The following is a 17,749-nucleotide window of genomic DNA, read 5'->3' as shown; positions in this document are numbered from 1 at the left end:
GTTTTCAAATTTTGAGATAGCTTAAATTGGCCTATTCTCTAATTGTGCCACGCGAAGCCCATTACTTTTTTTTTTTTAACGAGAAACTCATCCAAGACACGATCACATTGGATCCCGTTCTACATGAGAAACCTCAGGTATGTGAGTCCTCTGTCTCACACGTACCAAGCAATTATAAGACATTCGGACTATGGGGATGCCTCCAAAGAAATTTGCTGAACGGCTGAGTTGAAACTAGGATGAGTGCACATTACTCGTCTTTGGTTTCACTTCGCTGCTTCGGACCTTCTCCTGCCCTATTGAGAAATATCCAAGTTGTTTTATATTATTTTATAGGATTTCGAGATATCTTTCTTGGTCTATTACAGCCTCTGTAAAGCCAACGCGTGCCTGCCATCTGACCATCACTACAATTTCCATGTTCTTTTCTTGGATTACAATCCATTATTGTGATCTTAGAAATTGAAGCAAGGAATTATGCATAAAGATATGGGGGGCCTCTCTAACCACTAAGTGGTGCCAAGTCCACCATTCTTTAATCATCCTTCTTTCATAAGGCTTGTGATTTTTCCAAGTGCTCCCCACAAGGACAACTCCAATAACCTACTGAAAAGCTCCTTGTTTATCATTTTTTCCTAGGAAAGGATTAGATTACTGTGTTAAAATATTTGGTTAGTGAACAATGCTTTAGTTTATTTTAGAATAAACTTGTCTTATTAGGGATTGAGGACATAATAGGGTCTCTAATTTCAATGATTTACAACTCATACATTTCTCTTGATACTAGGGAAATACATCAAACAATTAATTTTGGGTAGTCGGGTTGGATGGGATATACCTTTTTAATTGGGGTATCTACAAGTTAAACTCTTCGACCACTTGGCAATAGCCTCTATTTGGTTCTCTCCGAACTTAAGGCGTACGACATTTAGGTTATCAAATGAAAGAATGCTTAATTATGAATGGTCTTTGTAATCTCTCTAATCATATTTTAACTATGCGATTCGCTAAGATAATTAGAGTGAGTAAGCCAACTCAAGTATTTGAGATTTATATGGGTCTAAAGTCCATGATTTCTCGTCTTTAAAAGAAGAGGAAAACATCCAACGTTGTCAAATGAAAGAATGCTTAATTGTGGGTCGTCTTTGTAATCTCTCTCCATCATGGGGAAACATTCAATGTCGTCATGATTCCACTACCCCCGCCTAAGTTGGCGAACCATAATGACTTGTGGTAACATACTAAAGTAACTTCACTACTGCTTTGATTCTTGAGTGTAATGCACCATATCCGGCCTTTATACCTTTCTTTCAATTTTGGGTATGGTTTGTGAGTCCCTTTAAAGACATTTTGTCATCAAAAAGATTGAGCATCCAATGCTTATAGAGCAACTCCAGTGCTAGTAACAAAATTGAGTAATCAAAACATCCATTTGATTATTGCTACAATACCCTAATATCTCATTTGATTTCCCAATAAAATCACGTACTCCAACTCAAATAACCAAATGAGTAATTATTTCTCAAAACTCTCGTCTTTATGTCTTTATATATGAAAAACTCAAAACCCATCACTCTCTTTCTGGAAACCCATCACTCTCTTTCTGGGCCTAATCATTTTGCATCCTCCACTTTCTCTCTCCTCTGGGATCAAATTTTGCATTCGAGAAAGTGTATCGTCGTTTTCTGTTACTATGTATGACGCAGTGTGGAAGCTGGAATACTTGAATTCGTTCACGACGAAATCAAGATCTTGGAATTCTCCAAGAACAATTGAGAAAACCTCAAGGAATTTTATTAATAAACTGAACGAATCAATTACAAACCTTTATGAGACTATTTATAGACTGAAAAAACAATCAAACCCTAATTGAACTCCTAATTAAACTAGAATTGGAAAATTGGAAACATAAAACGTGCAGGAAACTTAATTAACTCCGTCGGACTACAAAACGACACCTTTTTGTTCTGAATCTCAACTTTAGGCCTTCAAAATCAGTTCTCGGAAACATATTATAATAAGAAAACACACGAGAGAATGAAAAGTTATGGATGGTCAAAGTTGGAAACTGAAACTTTAATTCCCAAAAACACCAACTTCTTCCGATTTGGCTTCCTCCGAACACGTTCCAATTTCTCAAGGAACTCTTCCGTGGACCGTTCTACATCAATGTATGTTAGTGCATTGGAGGCCTGATTTTATTGTTTAGAAGAACAAATTTGACAGTTAGGTTCTGTTCTCCATTTGCATATTCCGTTGGAGATGCTCTTAGAAATCAATCTAACCATGAGACCCAATCAAAAAAAGGGAACAGTAAGGTCAGTTTATCTATGGCTTTGATTGGAAGCATCATGATGATCAACATGTTTGCTTAATTTAAACAGAAAGGAATTAATTAGTTAATCAGAACTTCCTTCAACTACAATCTAAAGCATCATGAAGGAGGGATTAGTTAGTTAATATGTTTCTTTCAAGGTTGTTTTTGTCTTGGGCTGATGCCGATCGATCGAATGGGTCAAACTAACTAATTATATGTTGAGAGATACCACCATACATGATAACCACCAAGCTATGGACTTCCCCACACACACACATTTTGGTTCCATAATTTGAATATTAATTACACCTAATCTCTCATTACTATGTGTTCTCAACAAACTGACTTCTAACAGTACTCACGTGCATCAAGGACCAGGACCAGTCATCTGTTCACTTTGATGTCTGTGGTTCTGAAAACCTCCTGCCCAGCTGCCCTGCTGCTGCCTTTCTTTCTTTCTCCTCCTTTCCCCACATACTTTTCTGTCTATAAAGAATTTGGAACTCCAGGCCCAGCAAGTTGATGAAATGTTAAGGTTTGTCACAAGCACAGTGCGGATTGGATTGCGGCCCGAGTTTAGACTTTAGAGCTGACCTAATTGTTTGGTGGGACGAGACCGACAGAATTCTACAAAAAAATTGATGAAATGTGGTTTGACCTAATAGGTAAACGATCCAACACACATATATATATCTCCTTGTGTGTGTGCGCGCGCGTGGATAATATACATAGATTAACAAGTTGAGATAATATATATAAGTTTTGAATACATCACAGATTCTACCAACAATGGTGCAAATCATAATTAATTCATTGTTTAGATTTTGTTTTTGGTTCATTTTTCTTTGAACTGTTCCAAACATACCGTGTGTATTGGCATGTCTAAAAGAATGAAACTTGACTAGAAAAGGATATTGTAAGTCTCTGTTGAGGAAAGAAGGGGGAAAATAGAAGTTCTATGGATCCGCCGCTACTTGTTCAACAAAACAAACCATTTGATGGTAGCAGATACGCTATAATTTATTTATATGGCGAACAAACAATTTCAATAGTATTTGAGAATTTTAACCAACAATTTCCAGAATTATTCCTCTCATTTAAGGTAATAATTAATTGTACAATACCCATGTATGCAACTTGTCACAATAATTTTAGACAACATAAACAACTTCATAAAAAAATTAATCGAACACTCGTATCATTTTGGACAGCATATATGTTAAAATTTTTAAAAATATTATAAAACCAGTATATATATGCTATTACTCAAATTGTTTCCCGAAAGGTCATGATAAATAAAACAATCTGAACCCTTCATTCTAAATGCTCACAAACATCAATTGAAACATAGCCTCAGACATATTCTCTCAAAGCCAAACCAAAGAGATTGAACTCAAAACAAATATGAAACCACCATTAGCAATTTAATGGGTGAGGATAATTGTCTAATTGGTGAATCTATTTGGAGTCAAATTGTATGAATTTGAGAAATCTTGAGTTTGATTCTCGCTAGTCTTGAGTTCAATTCTCGCTAAGAACAATAACCTTGTGGTCACGCGCTGAGCTTTGACCCGACTTATCATGTTTTCATATGGGAAACTTCTGTACGCGCAGACTAACGACTCGAGCTTAGGCTCATATTGAATATCCAAAATAAACTTGTTTGATATCGTTATCGATTATAAAAAAATAATTATAGAAAAGTCAATGTGCTTTTGCTACCTCAAAACCTCATTATCAATGACAATTATTGTCTTTAGTGGCCTCAATATGTTGTTTTCAAAGACTTCATTGATAACATCTCTAATTTATTGTACTTTATGTTTCTATTCAAAGAATCCATATGTATTTAAATTTAATTGTGATAATACCAAAATGCTCCTCTAATGAAACGCTAGACACATGTCACTATACAAAGTGAAAGAGAGGAGATTGGACTAGGGAGCATCTTGGTGCACCCAGATGTCACCTCGACCCCTACATCGTGGTTCTACAAAACAAGCATAATCTCGGGAGCTCAGGTGACCAAAACACCTCGAGATACCGAGAAGCATCCATCACCGATCAGAATGAAGATCTCAAGAAGATCCTCTAGGAGATTCATCCCCAAAAATCTTAACCACAATCTGGGGAGACCCGTATTTCGAAATACAAATAAAAAGAGATTTCCAATTAGGTAAAACACACTCACTTTTTACTTTCTGACAACTAGCTAGGAGCTACAAAGATAGCTCTAAATACCAAGTTGTCTCACTAGCTCTATTATCTACCGATCTAGCTTGAGCGTCGGAGCATCCCTTGAGGTCACTTTTTTACCTGTCTATAGACAGAGTAACAACATCCTGATCCCAAGTCTGATCAACTGAGATGTTTGTAGAACCAAGCAGTCGATAGGTCACCAGACGTGTATATGGATTCATAAGCGCTCCGTATAAAATTAAAACGTGTTGGATGTGTTTTAATATTATACGGCCTGCACTGTATAAGAAATTCATTTTGTATAAAATTATACTATTCTTAGTTTTTTAAAAACCACCAAACACCTAATAATTTCATTAAAGGATAATTTTATACTATACGAAATCTTATTTCCTCACTCAAACGGATCCTAAGATACCCATAGAACTGAGCGGTTGATAGGTCGGTCTAATTTTGCACGTCATCAAATTGATATTTATTTTGTCTTATCTATAGAAGGACCACATTTATGTGATCACACAAAACAAAAGGTTTTCTAACATGAACGCATATGCATGTCTTTTGCATTCTCAATGTGTGTAACTATAAACTAAATTTTATATATCTAGATTTTAAAAAATATAAATATGCCTGTGCGACCAAGAAGAGATGTTTTACAGCTGTTATTATACCTATTTACAAAAAAAAAATTAATGTTATAAAATACACCGAGTCAATGTCCGAGCCGACTCACCGAACTCGGCGTGATCGACCAAAAAAAGACACGCTTTTATTCCAATCTTTTCCTTGCCGTCACCATGTATTTACAGCTTTGCCATCCATTTTCTCTAGTCGCTAGTCTCTCTGTCATCATCAATTCTCGATGCGCCCCATATAATACATGCCTCTGAAGACCAGAAAGTACACCACAATCCCCAGACATTTTTCTGGGTGATCTGCGTAGAAATGGGTTTTAGTCAGAAAGAGAGATGGAGGTGGTGATGACTTTGATGATGTCTTAACGTGGAATTTGCAGAGGAGAAAATGGAGACAACCGGGAGAAACTTTTCTTGTACAGAAAGCTCTCTCTTTCCTTATTTTTCTCTCTCAAGATGGGCCCAGCAAGATCAATCCATACCCAACTGTCACGTATTCTATGTCTCCTTCTACTTCTTCTCTCTGCCAACAACTTTGTAAAGCATTCAACTTTGGCTTTGACACTCCTCTCTCTCTGGCTTCTTCCTTCACTTTACACAGTCTTCCATGCCTGCCCGTAAGAATTTTGGCCTTAATAAAGTAATGGGTCGGTTCTCGATAAGCATTTGCTAATCTTTTTCGTTGTCAAAAGATACCCACTTTGAGAAGGTCCGTCCTTTGTCGACATCGTGTGTACATGTTGTTGCAGTTTGTGAACTGTAATTTGGGGGTTTTTTTTCCCCTCTGCCTTTCGAGTTCTTCTAATTTTTTTGAAGTTTCTGTTTCTGATTAATTTGTTGAAAACGGATTTGGTTCTTGGATTTTGACATTCGACAGTGAAGTGGAGGTATTTTCTGTTTTTTCGTTGCTTTATAAGAGAACGTTGTGGGAGAGATTTCATGTATCTGAATTTTCGCTCTGATTTTGTGCCATTGTCTGTCAAGCAAGCTTCAATCAGACAATAAGTATCAGAATTCAGCATCCAATTTGGTGTTTTTGGGGTGAATTGATGAGCTATGACCCAAATATGGTCACTAATTGTAGTTGATCTTTATGTTGAAGTGAAGATCAAGTCCTCATAGGCTCTTACAATCGTGGGCGATGAATTTGAGGTGGTTGTGTCAGGATTATGAAAGCTAAGGGAAGCCTTTGATACCTTGCCATCCCAAGAAAGCTGTATCCAATTCCAAGCTGTTGAGAAAAATTAGGTGTTTGTTGACTTACCTTTCATGGTTGGAAGCTCCGACTCAATTACTGCTCCGTCCCAGAATTCGAGGTATGAATTGATTGTTTGTCTTTTACACATTGACAATATTTTGTGCATCCTATTTCAATTAGGAAATTATCAGGTACTTCAGTTTGTCTTTGAATTTTTTTTTTCTTTCCTTTTTCTTCCTTTGCAAGTCCAAATATATAATTGGATAGATGCTAGAGAAAAATTGGTGCACCATCAGTTTGGTGATTCGCAAGAAACATTCTTGCGTTCAAGTTATAATTCAGATGATCAAATGATGGGTATGTCTTGCTAATTAGCTAAGATTTAGCAGCTGCATGAGTGAGTCAAAAAGCCCTTTTGTTGTATAACTAACCTCTTACCTGCAGAAGTATATCTTACCGAGGGAGAAGACATTAATTTCGCCTAGATCATTGTCACCACCCAAGTCTCCCATGGATATCTTGCTAGCATTATGTGAAGGCTTCCTTTTGCCCCCCCCCCCCCCCCCTCCCCCTCTTGCTTATGGAAATTCTGCTTCTAAATTGATCTGTTTGCTCAGTTGCCTTGTTTGGAAAATAAAATTTATAGGAGATATAAGGCTTTTTTTTTTCAACCCTTAGTTTATTGGTTCTTAGAGTCTTCCATCCTCAAGTTTTACTTTTGGGTTTGAACTGCTTTGTCCTTTTGCCAATTTCTCTTGCATTCCTGATGTTATGTTATGAATCTCCTCAACTTGGAGGAGCTTCATTGAAAATACGACTGGGAACTCTTGTAGCTAAATCTAGGAACTGGTGAAGATGAAGAAAACTTTTGTTCCCATTTTTTTTAACTTTTTTCTTTATTATTATTCCCTTACCTTTTGCGGTTCATCTGCTGAAAGTAATTCCATTTTTCCTGTTCAATGTCCCTCTATCATGTGGTTAAAAAATGTGAAATATCTTCTGGCTGAGCATATATATTTTCTTTATTTGCATGCATGTGTCTGTCTTTTGTGTTTGTGTTTGGCAATGTCATCAAATTACCAGTGACCATATTTTGAGGTAGGTAGGAGATGTATGTCTGTACTTCCCCTTCCCTAAATCAAATATTAAGCACTCCTGACGGCGTAGGCTTTATGTATCTTCTGTTGTGCATAGAAGAAAATTATGAATCATAATGTGGTGGAGTTGCAGGGGTGCAACAGGTTCAATTCCTTGACACAACTGCTCTACATATTATGTGGGGGTAAGGTCCGTGTACATCCTGCATGTCCCAGACTCTGCCCACTGCGAGAGCCTTGTGCATGTGGTTGTTTACCTTTTTATAATGTCACGTTTACCTTGTGTACATTTCTAATATTTCTCCCTCTATTTTCAGATTTCCTGTGGGCACACTGGTGAATATCTGGATAAAGCAAATTGAGTAATCATCCATTTATTATGGGAAAGCGATCGCATAAGCGCCCAGTTCGATATGAAAAGGACCCATCAGGATGTATGTGGGGTTTGATTAGTATATTCGATTTCCGTCATGGTCGAACAACTCAGAAGTTACTTTCAGATAGGAGACGTGGTGGCAGGCATGCCTCTGGTAAGGCTTGCTTTAAAAATCCAAAGAACTAAAAAAAAAAAACACATACAAAGAAGATTTCCCTTGTATGGTGAGGAGTGCACCGTGATTGTTTTTTTGGCATACCATGGCTCTTACCCTTTTAATGTTTTCCAATTTTCTTGAAAGGAAGTGAATTTGTGAATAATATCTTGTGTATTCTCTTCAGTATTGACACACTCATTTAAACATGGTGATCTTAATGTTGCTTTCAGTTTATAACGCAAAACTTTGCAAAATTTTTCGGTCCATTTACAGGTGCTGCAAATTCAAGAAATAAGCGTGACAAGTTGATTCATCTCAATGAAAACTGTCAAGAAGCCCCCGTGAGTATCTTACACGTGAACCTTATCTGTTATGTAATATTTTTATTATGGTATGAGTTTTGAGAAGCAGGATTCATCAGTGTAGTAAACTTAAAGCCCAGTCTCTACTAGAGTTTAGCGTTCGAACACTAATTGGCATTACTAATATTTGTTTCAGGATGGTGAAGAGAGTACAAAGCTAGTGGCTGACGCTAATAAACCTAGTGTGAAGGAGCTTATAGAAGAAGAAATGTTCAGTGATCAAGACACGACAAAAGAGACTAGTAACGTATTAGAACACAAAAACCCTGATTCAGAAAATGGCAGCCAAAAAAAGAGGAACCACAAAAAAACAAACAGAAGTCGCAGTAGAAGTTGTGATATAGATATTGATGATATAGATTCTGCTAAAAACTTGGATGCTGAGCACAGTTGTCGTGAGAAGTTGGAGAAAGAAATCGTAACTGATACTGATATGGAAAAATTAATGAATAAGTTGTGCCTGCAGATCAAAGTACCGAGTTCTCTGAAGCATGAGCAGCATGGTGAAGTTAATTTTCAGCCAGAGCAAAAGATTCTGGACCTGAAAGAAAAAATGGAGAAGGTTATCAAGTTGTTTATAACTCAAAAGATCATTAGTGTGAAACATATTGCAGAAGATGGGGATGTCCACCTCCCTGAGAATCTTATTAATGTACTTCAGATATTATGTGAGGATGATGAATTGTTTCTAAAACTTGTGCAAGATCCATCATCAATTTTGAATGGTCAGTGCATGCAGAATGCTTCTGTAGAGAAAGGAGAAGACTCAAAGTCACATGTAGGACCTGAAGTGTCAGACCACGAGCCCAGAATCTTGAGAGAGTCCGATGAGCTTGTCAAGCGTAAACAGCATAAATTTTTCAGGAGAAAGGTCAAGTCTATGGAAAGGCCCCAATCAAAGGGAAGTAAGACTTCTCCCCAAGATTCAAATACAATCATTATATTGAAGCCAGGCTTGCAAAATTCAGAAACTGAAAGCAGTAATGGTTCATCACCAGATTCTCATTCCATTGTTAGAAAGAAAGGTCCAAGTGAAAGAATTGGTTCCCATTTTTTTATCACTGAAATTAAAAGAAAGTTGAAACATGCTATGGGAAAGGAGAGGCCCGAAATCTACACTGATGATGTTCTAAGAACTTCATATGAGAGTCATCATTTGGGCACTAATGGCAAAGGAACCAAGGAAAATGTTGGAATGAATTCACCAAGCAAAGACCATTTCTTTATTGAAAGAATTGCTAGACCTCCCACAGGCGTCAAGAAAGGAGACAAGATTAACAAGATGAAACACTGTGAAAGGGCTGTGGAAAATGAAGCTGCTAGTTTTCCCAAGAAAAGAGTGTTTAACATCTATGTTGAGGCCAAGAAACATCTTTCTGAGATGTTAAATAATGGCGATGAGGATGTTGTCTCTTCTAGCAGACTAGTTCCCAAAACCCTTGGTAGGATTCTCTCCCTTCCTGAGTACAACACTTCTCCTTTTGGTAGCCCTGGGCGAGACTGGGGGCATGGGTTCGTGACTGCACAAATGAGATTGTCCAAGTCTGAAAAATGTCAAAAGCATGAGAATAGTTTCAGCAATATGGGCATGTTGACTCAAAACTTAGAAACTCAATCAAGCATCTCCAATGTCAATGCTGATAAAGAAGTACAACATCCTAAACCAAATGCGGAAAACTTGAGCGAGGTTGTTATTGATGATGAAGCCAAGAAAACCATTTCGTCTGTTGTGGACAAAATGACTTGTAAAGGTTTGTCTTTTCCATTTCCTTAACTTGTGATCCCCACTACTCATGGTTTGCCATTCTTAAACATTTAGCCTGTCTGCAGGTGATGAGATTTCTAAATCACCAGATACTGTTACCAAGGAAGAAATGATTTCTTTGGGTACTCATCCTGAACCGAGCATCTCTACTGTCTTTACTAGAGACGACCAAGATGATGATATATGCGAAGCATGTGATGAACAAAATAATTCAGAATGCTTGAGCCAGGTAATTTGATTTACCTTTTATTTTTTAATGTTAGAGCTTCTTTGGAAGACTTAAAGCACTGTTAGATATAAGAAAATTTGGGTCTCTAATATGTTCTCTCCATGCATTCTTATTTTGTTCTGGTTTCTGCCTATATAGCAATTTATGCCAGTAACCTTTAATGTAATTTATCTAGGAGGCACGTGAAGGGAATGAACAATCGTTTTCTCCATCAGCGTCTCCATCCAATGCTATAAGCAAGTCAGTTCCAGAGACTAATGTGTATACACCAGAGCGACCAAGCCCAGTATCTATTCTTTTGCCGCTGGTCTCAGAGGATGATATCAGCCCCGCAAGCACAAAGTCTGAATCTGGTATGTATTCATGGAAAGAGTTGACAAATATTTTGCACCCTACATTTTCCGGGCTCCCTCCCCACCTCTTAAGTAGGGTTTGAACTTTTAGATAATTCCCCTTAAAGAAGGGTTTCATGCCGGGACATTTTATCCATCAGTAACTTTTACATCATCTATGCCGTAATAATTTCGATGTTTTCCGATATTTCAGCAGAACTGCCAGTGCAACCACTACAAATCCAATTCGAAGAGTGTGACTCTTCAACTGCAGAAAGCATCCATATGAAAACTTACATGGATGACAAAGAACAAATTGTTGAGTACATAAAAGTGGTGCTGCAGGCGTCTGACTTGAAGTGCGATGAAATATATTTAATGTCCAGTTCTTCAGAGGAGCTTCTTGATCCATTATTGTTTCAAGAGCTGGGCCTGGAATTCTTTTCCGATGAGCTTTGTTGCAACAAGAAGCTGCTCTTTGATTGCATTAATGAAGTTCTCGTGGACTTGTATCAGCCCTACTTTGGTTGCTCCCCTTGGTCATCATTTGTGAAACCGAGTATTAGGCCTATCCATGACATGAAAAATGCTACTCTCGAGGTTTGGGAAGGAGTTAATTGGCATCTAACCCCATTGCCACTTCCTCACACTTTGGATCAGATGGTCAAAAAAGACCTGGCTAAGACTGGAACATGGATGGATCTTCGACTTGATACTGAAAGTATCATTTTTGAGATGGGTGAAGTTATTTTTGAAGAATTGATGGGAGACACCGTGCTAAGCTGTATAAATGGAAGTTCAGAAACTGGTGAACTGTTGATTCTGGATGAGATGAAGGAAAACCAAAATGTCATCGTTCCTTGAAAGACGAACAAATTATCTATCTGTGTACAAATAATTGACCTGCCTTGAGTCTGGGTGAGAGGAGGAAATAAGCAAGTAATATCTTGTGCATGTGAAGGATAGAAGTACTTGCATCTCACAAAGACAAGAGGGACCTCGTCTAACCTTCTCAAACTGTCCTGTTCACACTTGATATCGCTTTTGCTTACTTGCCACTGAAATCAGGCAGACGATACGTTCCGTCATTAGCTATTGCTTGGAAAATCTCCTTTTGCAGGAATGATAGGCAGAGATTGCAACACTGCTTGTACAAGTTATTTCCTACTGATACAGAAAAAGAAAGATACTGTGCAGCTTTTGATGACGATGAGAACCAGAGGATGACAACATGGTCGTTCTTACTTCTTACCATTGTAGAATATGTAGAGTTTGGTGTGTTCATTGAGGCTTTCTGGGTTTTTGTTACTACTTACTCATTTCTTCTGTTGACCTTTCTGGGCTTTTGCTGCTGTATTTACAAAAATTTGTTCTGAATGGTGACTACCTCATCAGAGAGAATAGGTACTTTACATGACTGTGTAATAGTAATACCTTACAAGCAGCAGTTGTGGTCTGAGCTAATAAAAGTCAAATGGAGGAACATATGGATTCCTTTTCTCTGAGCCAACATATATTCATGTTTGCACATTTGTGTCCTTTTCAATATCTTAAGGTAAGCTTTGATAAATTCATACGTGCCTTTTTCTGTCAGCATAATGATTCTACCATAGTTGGTGAGTAACAAGGCCAATCACACTTCATCTACGAACAAAGCAGAGGTATATAAAGAAAGGGGCATAGTGAATGAAGAGGTCTCAAAACCATGTAATTTGATTGCACCAAGAAACTAACAAGAATCTGTTGGCCTAGTGATAGCCACTCCTTAAGATTTCCAACAAGTTGGAGGTTCGAATCCTACCACACATGCTAAATAACAACCAATAATAAAAATCAACATCATTCATAAAAATAAAAAAAGAGGAAACTAACTGTATAAACAATTTACACCAAAAGGTTAAAAGTCACTGATGTAACCTTTTACTTCGGTTTCTTTTTTGCCTGTACAAAAGCTGCTGGAGGAGCTCTTTTCTTTGCAAATGCATTAGCTCTGCTCTCCAAATACTCGTCACTTTCGTCATAGCCACATATATTTTGAGTAGATGGGTTGGACTCCTCAATGCTTCTTGCAGCTTTTATTTTTTCAGCTTCCAGCTTAGCATGTAACTTCTTTTCAACGGGGTCGTCTGAAGGTATATATTTGGTTTTGCATCCAACTTTGGCACCCAATCCTAGCCTGCAAAAGTACAAGAATAACTTACAATAACAAAATACAGAGATATAGTGAACAATGTAAAGAAGACTGAAGACAAACGAAGTTACGAACCTATGTGGTTGACTTTCTGATTCCACCTCCATAGGTGCAGCCTCTTCGATTCTGGTCATATTATTAACCCACTTTTCAGCCTGTGAAATAGTAACATCAAGCAAAAAGATGATGTTAGGTTTTCAATATAGACTATAATATGGAAGCATGTGGACCCTAATTGGTAAGGTAAAGACTCACTTTCTACCTTAACACAAGCACTAATGAATTTGTGAGTTGTAAGCACAATCTATCAATCAAGGAAAAAATAAAATATAAACAAGAATACTATGGAAGCATGTGGACCCTAATTGGTAAGGTAAAGACTCACTTTCTACCTTAACACAAGCACTAATGAATTTGGGAGTTGTGAGCACAATCTATCAATCAAGGAAAAAATAAAATATAAACAAGAATACTATGGAAGCATGTGGACCCTAATTGGTAAGGTAAAGACTCACTTTCTACCTTAACACAAGCACTAATGAATATGTGAGTTGTGAGCACAATCTATCAATCAAGGAAAAAATAATACAAAAAGCAACCAATTATCGATCATTCTTGGTAGCATCAGCAACAACACTTACCTTCTTGCCCAAACAAATGTCTTAGCAAAAATTACATTTGTTGAGCTGCACAAGAAGTAAAATTCAATATGTTGACTATCCCCAAGAAACACTTATTTCCAACACAACCTGACAAGTTTTATATATTGTAAGTCTAATTTCTTTGACGGTAATCTAACCAACACCTTTCATCAAGGTCCACAGAATTTCACTTTTCTTCAGCTTGCACATTATGATTTATGAGTGTGACCAGAACTTTGAAGAACCCTCCTTGTTGGTTAGTCCTTTCTAAGCTATGATAGCAAGTGGCAGATTGATGGTTCAGGCTACGAAACTTTATTTTGTTGATATAAGGTGAGGAGGAAAATGACCACAAACAAGAGTGGGACATATCAATTAAAGGATCCCCATTCCAGTTCATCTTTCAGGTTTCTGTAACAAGACATTTCAAATCTATCCTGCCATCCTCAATGTTCAAAAAAGGAAGCAGTTCTAATAGATTAAGAAGTAGAAGATCTTGGAGATAAACGACCACTTCAGAGCAACTAAATCTTTCAGTGACATGAAGACCTCTTTCTCTGAGACTTCAAAAAAAATATTGCAAAATAGCTTAGAGAATGACCATTGAGTTTTATAGGTGGAGATGCCACTTGGATTCTTTTTCACCTCGTTCAACAAATTAACAAGAAAATTGTGACTCTGGAGGATTTCATATTCTAAACTATATGAAATTAGAACAGAGAGAATCCAATTTTATCATAGAACCGACTAACAAACGCTGTAAATGGACATGTAGGCCATGGAGATTGCAACATTTTTTTTATAAAATTGCAAGACGGAAGGGGAGGTACCCGAGGTTTGCCATAACACTTCTAAGGGAGTGAAATAATGTTGCAGACCACTGGCAAAAATGGGTGCTTTCAGGTCGTCTGCATGTCTGTTACTGTTACATATGCATTGGGGGCTTCTGTTAAATTGGAAGAAGTCAATGGTTATGCATGCTTCAAGTGAGGGAGAAAATACTTATGCGGGTGAGAGAGAATGGAAAAATGTGTCAGATAGAAGATGAAGTGTTTAGGTGGGGAAGTAAGGGAAATGGAACTGATAGGCAGACTTTAAGTGAGTAAGGTGTGCATTGCAGGGGAGTATGTACAGAGAGAAATAAGAGAAACTCGGGGGAGCTTAGAAGCAGAGACAGAAACAACTGAGATGGGTACTTTCCTCTCTGATATGCAGCTATGCCTTTAATTACAATACTCGGCTACCAATCCCAATATTGACCAGCTGCTATGCTGTTAGCACGAAATGAACAGGTAAATTGACCACCCTGGCTGTTGCACTCCACAAGGGCCTTATCCTTACATTGTGTTTCCTGCTTATCTCTCTTCAACATCACCAGCTATGGGGTGCTAGTATCTGTAGGTATTAGGATAAGATGTTGTATTATAAACACAAACCGCTACTTAGGTAGAAACATGAGAGTCAATGTCCATTATGCTGTACCTTTTCTTTCTCAATCAAATCTCTTATTCTCTTATAAAAAAAATGAAGAACAAAAAAATTAAATGAGATTGGTACTTGCGTTAATACCAAGAAATAGTCCTTTTCATAGTGTAGGAATAAGGTGCATAGATGTTCCTTACCCTAAACCCTATAGTGGCTGGAGCTTTATGCACTAGATTAAGCTTTAACAATCTAATTTCCAGTAATCTTGCTGCACCCCCAACTATGGAGCCAAATAGAACTCCATAGAGCATTAATGATTCAAGGATTGTCCTAGGGAAAATTTACCGAGATCTTATGCAGTTATACCAAAAAATACTTTCAAATCTAACTTACAAATCCTGTTACAACGAGTAAAAAATAATCAATAAGGAGACTTGTCTCAATTTTGAGGACTGATATACCTATTGATGTATTAATTTGTCTCCAGGAAGGCAAATTCACACTGTCTATAAGGAGTTCACCAGAAACTTGAGCATATCTAGTGTTCCCTTCTATGACCCAATTAATGATGATTGCATATTAGACTTCCAACATGAATTCGCTGTAAGTCCACGAAAAATCAACACTAGGCGAAAGAAAATCCTATGTTGCTCAGTGCTCACAAAAGTTATTTCTTTAGAGCTAACTGAACATTTTGAGATGAATAAACTTCCCTCCTTAGAATCCAGCATCTCCATAGAGCATATGATATGTGCTGCAGCTGGACCAGTAGCTAAACTAATTATTTTATCATTTCCAAGTTTTCTTAACCATTAGGCACTTTTTCCTGTCTATTATCAACTAAATTACAGGAAAACATGTAGCCTAGTAGTAGAGTTGTAGGGGTGCAACACAGAGGTCACAAGTTCAATTCCTAGAAATGGTCTCTTCATCCTATTTACTGTCACCATTGATTTATTACTCCAAGTTGATCAAGTTAGTACTCACTCACTTATGAAGCATGCACCGAAGCCGACCCCAACTTGTTTGGGGAACAGGTGCTAATGAATAATGATGATAATTATCAAGTAAGCACCTAGAGATAGACATTAATTTAACTGAATTATTCATTGATACTTGCCGGAAAACATCAAAATCTAAAGTATCCATAGAATATCATGTTACAGTAAGCCATCTCTGTAGCCAAATTTACAAGGACTTTGTACTTCACTGAAGCACGATGTAAGTTGAGAGATTCATGAAAACCAGCTTTCAAACTTTTGAGAACAAAATTATAGATCCTACTAAAGCATAAAAATAAATACCTTAGCAGAAATAAATAATTTTATCCAAGAAATTAAGAAGGTTCAAGCCATTAAGCAAGCATGTCTACCTTTGCATCAAGAAATTAATCAGGAGAAATTTTATAAGGAAGCTAGATACATGATAAGCAATTAAACCAAACTAGAGAAAGAAACTAATGACCAGTTTTGACGCCATGTCCAGTTTAACAATTTGAGGAAGCACTCTCCTTTGTGACTGCTCCACACTCATTGTTGCTTCTTCACAACCTACACTTTAAGCAGATTATATTTGAGAGAGACAGAAGTGCAATCTGGATTTGAATCATGCTTAACAAAGTATGATGACAAAATCTAAGGCTGCAAAACAACAGAGATTTTTTTTTAAAAAGTCATGAATCATTGCTACACACAGTTTCTCAAAGCAGAAATTGTTTAAGAAATTAGCGTTCTCAAAATAATAGCAAAGCAAACCAGATTTCGTACCCTAACAAGTGATGTCCCCCATGAGAAACTAATTGGAGGCCAATGGAAGAGGGAGGGGCGAATAGAGATCCACGCAGTGTCTCAAATAGCAGAGAAACGGAGAAGATAAAAGAGAAGTCGTGGCAGAGCAGAAGAAAATAAGTCTGGGAAGTCATCAAACGACCTTGCAAATCTAATTCAACCCAACCTCCTTGAACATGTAACTGACCCAACAGTGGCTCACGCCATTGCCTTAAACGAAAATTGGAGTTTCCTTTCAAATCAATGAATATTGTAGTTTCTCTAGATTGAAGTATCTAAATTTATTGGGGTTTCTACAAAAAAAAACCTACCGAACAGTAAACCTCCAGATAAAAGTGGTTCCAACATAACATGGCGTGGAACCTAGTTGTTCATATCAGTTGATAGCTCGATACGTATAGTAAATTCTTGATTCCGTGCGTATCTTCATACGAAATCATCATCGTATCTTCCATTGTAACGCGTATCAGAGAAATAACCAAATTGTGCAATACCTATAAAGCTCTTGTGCGTTGACAGATATGCATAGAAATCCCCTAATTGAAGACGAAGATAACATACCTCTGTCGTGTTTGTGTGAGTGGACTGCAACTGTGCCGCAGTGGAGATGTGGATTAGGCCTAGAATTCCTGTTTATGCAGCAGAAAGCTGAGGATGAAGGATTGGTGAGAAAGGGCATATCTGTCATTCTGTTGTCGCCAGGGGCGATTGCTGTGCGGAGAAACGATACTCCCTCAATTGTGTCCCGTGAGAGCACTTGCATGAGTTTTTGTTTGCGACAACAAAATGTATAGGGAAGTTTATTTTGCTAAGGTGGTCGGGAATGAGAATGAAATGTTACATGTATTGATATAATGATTTAAATTTGTCCATTTGGTTTTTTATGTAATAGAGGTGGATTCAGTATTAATTTTTTGTGTAATAAAGCAACTCCAATGGTGCTTGAAATTCAAGTACTCTATTTTGCTTTGATATTTGTACGTCATCAAATTCTCAAAAGGTCACCATGTAATAGTACAAAATTATAAGAATTTCAAA

General features: G+C 37.4%; 2 protein-coding genes across 6 annotated transcripts; one reads left to right on the top strand and one right to left on the bottom strand.

The window, feature by feature from the left end:
* Positions 1 to 5,172: 5,172 nt before the first annotated feature.
* On the top strand, positions 5,173 to 12,181 carry LOC120003245. Of its 4 annotated transcripts, none has more exons than XM_038852137.1 (8): positions 5,177 to 6,467; positions 7,580 to 7,631; positions 7,764 to 7,976; positions 8,253 to 8,320; positions 8,478 to 10,092; positions 10,172 to 10,335; positions 10,511 to 10,688; positions 10,882 to 12,181. In XM_038852137.1, the coding sequence occupies exons 3-8, from the start codon at positions 7,826 to 7,828 to the stop codon at positions 11,529 to 11,531; spliced, it is 2,826 nt and encodes a 941-aa protein (XP_038708065.1). In that variant the 5' UTR covers positions 5,177 to 6,467; positions 7,580 to 7,631; positions 7,764 to 7,825; the 3' UTR covers positions 11,532 to 12,181. The 4 variants fall into 4 exon arrangements, with proteins under 4 accessions (XP_038708067.1, XP_038708065.1, XP_038708066.1 ...); XM_038852138.1 differs by lacking the exon at positions 7,580 to 7,631 and having other exon boundaries at positions 5,178 to 6,038; positions 6,136 to 6,467; XM_038852139.1 differs by lacking the exon at positions 7,580 to 7,631 and having other exon boundaries at positions 5,173 to 6,467; positions 10,885 to 12,181.
* A 166-nt stretch (positions 12,182 to 12,347) lies between these two features.
* On the bottom strand, positions 12,348 to 17,494 carry LOC120003246. 2 transcript variants are annotated; one of them, XM_038852140.1, is made up of 4 exons: positions 17,273 to 17,494; positions 16,389 to 16,474; positions 12,934 to 13,013; positions 12,348 to 12,843 (listed from the first exon to the last, which is right to left on the bottom strand). In XM_038852140.1, the coding sequence occupies exons 1-4, from the start codon at positions 17,472 to 17,474 to the stop codon at positions 12,588 to 12,590; spliced, it is 624 nt and encodes a 207-aa protein (XP_038708068.1). In that variant the 5' UTR covers positions 17,475 to 17,494; the 3' UTR covers positions 12,348 to 12,587. The 2 variants fall into 2 exon arrangements, with proteins under 2 accessions (XP_038708068.1, XP_038708069.1); XM_038852141.1 differs by lacking the exon at positions 17,273 to 17,494 and adding an exon at positions 17,023 to 17,266.
* Between the last annotated feature and the right edge of the window lie 255 nt (positions 17,495 to 17,749).

The sequence above is a fragment of the Tripterygium wilfordii genome, chromosome 8 (genome assembly GCF_013401445.1).
Source record: "Tripterygium wilfordii isolate XIE 37 chromosome 8, ASM1340144v1, whole genome shotgun sequence".
Taxonomy (NCBI): Eukaryota; Viridiplantae; Streptophyta; class Magnoliopsida; order Celastrales; family Celastraceae; genus Tripterygium; species Tripterygium wilfordii.
Note: the sequence above shows the minus strand (reverse complement) of the source record. Positions and strands in the feature narration are given on the sequence as shown.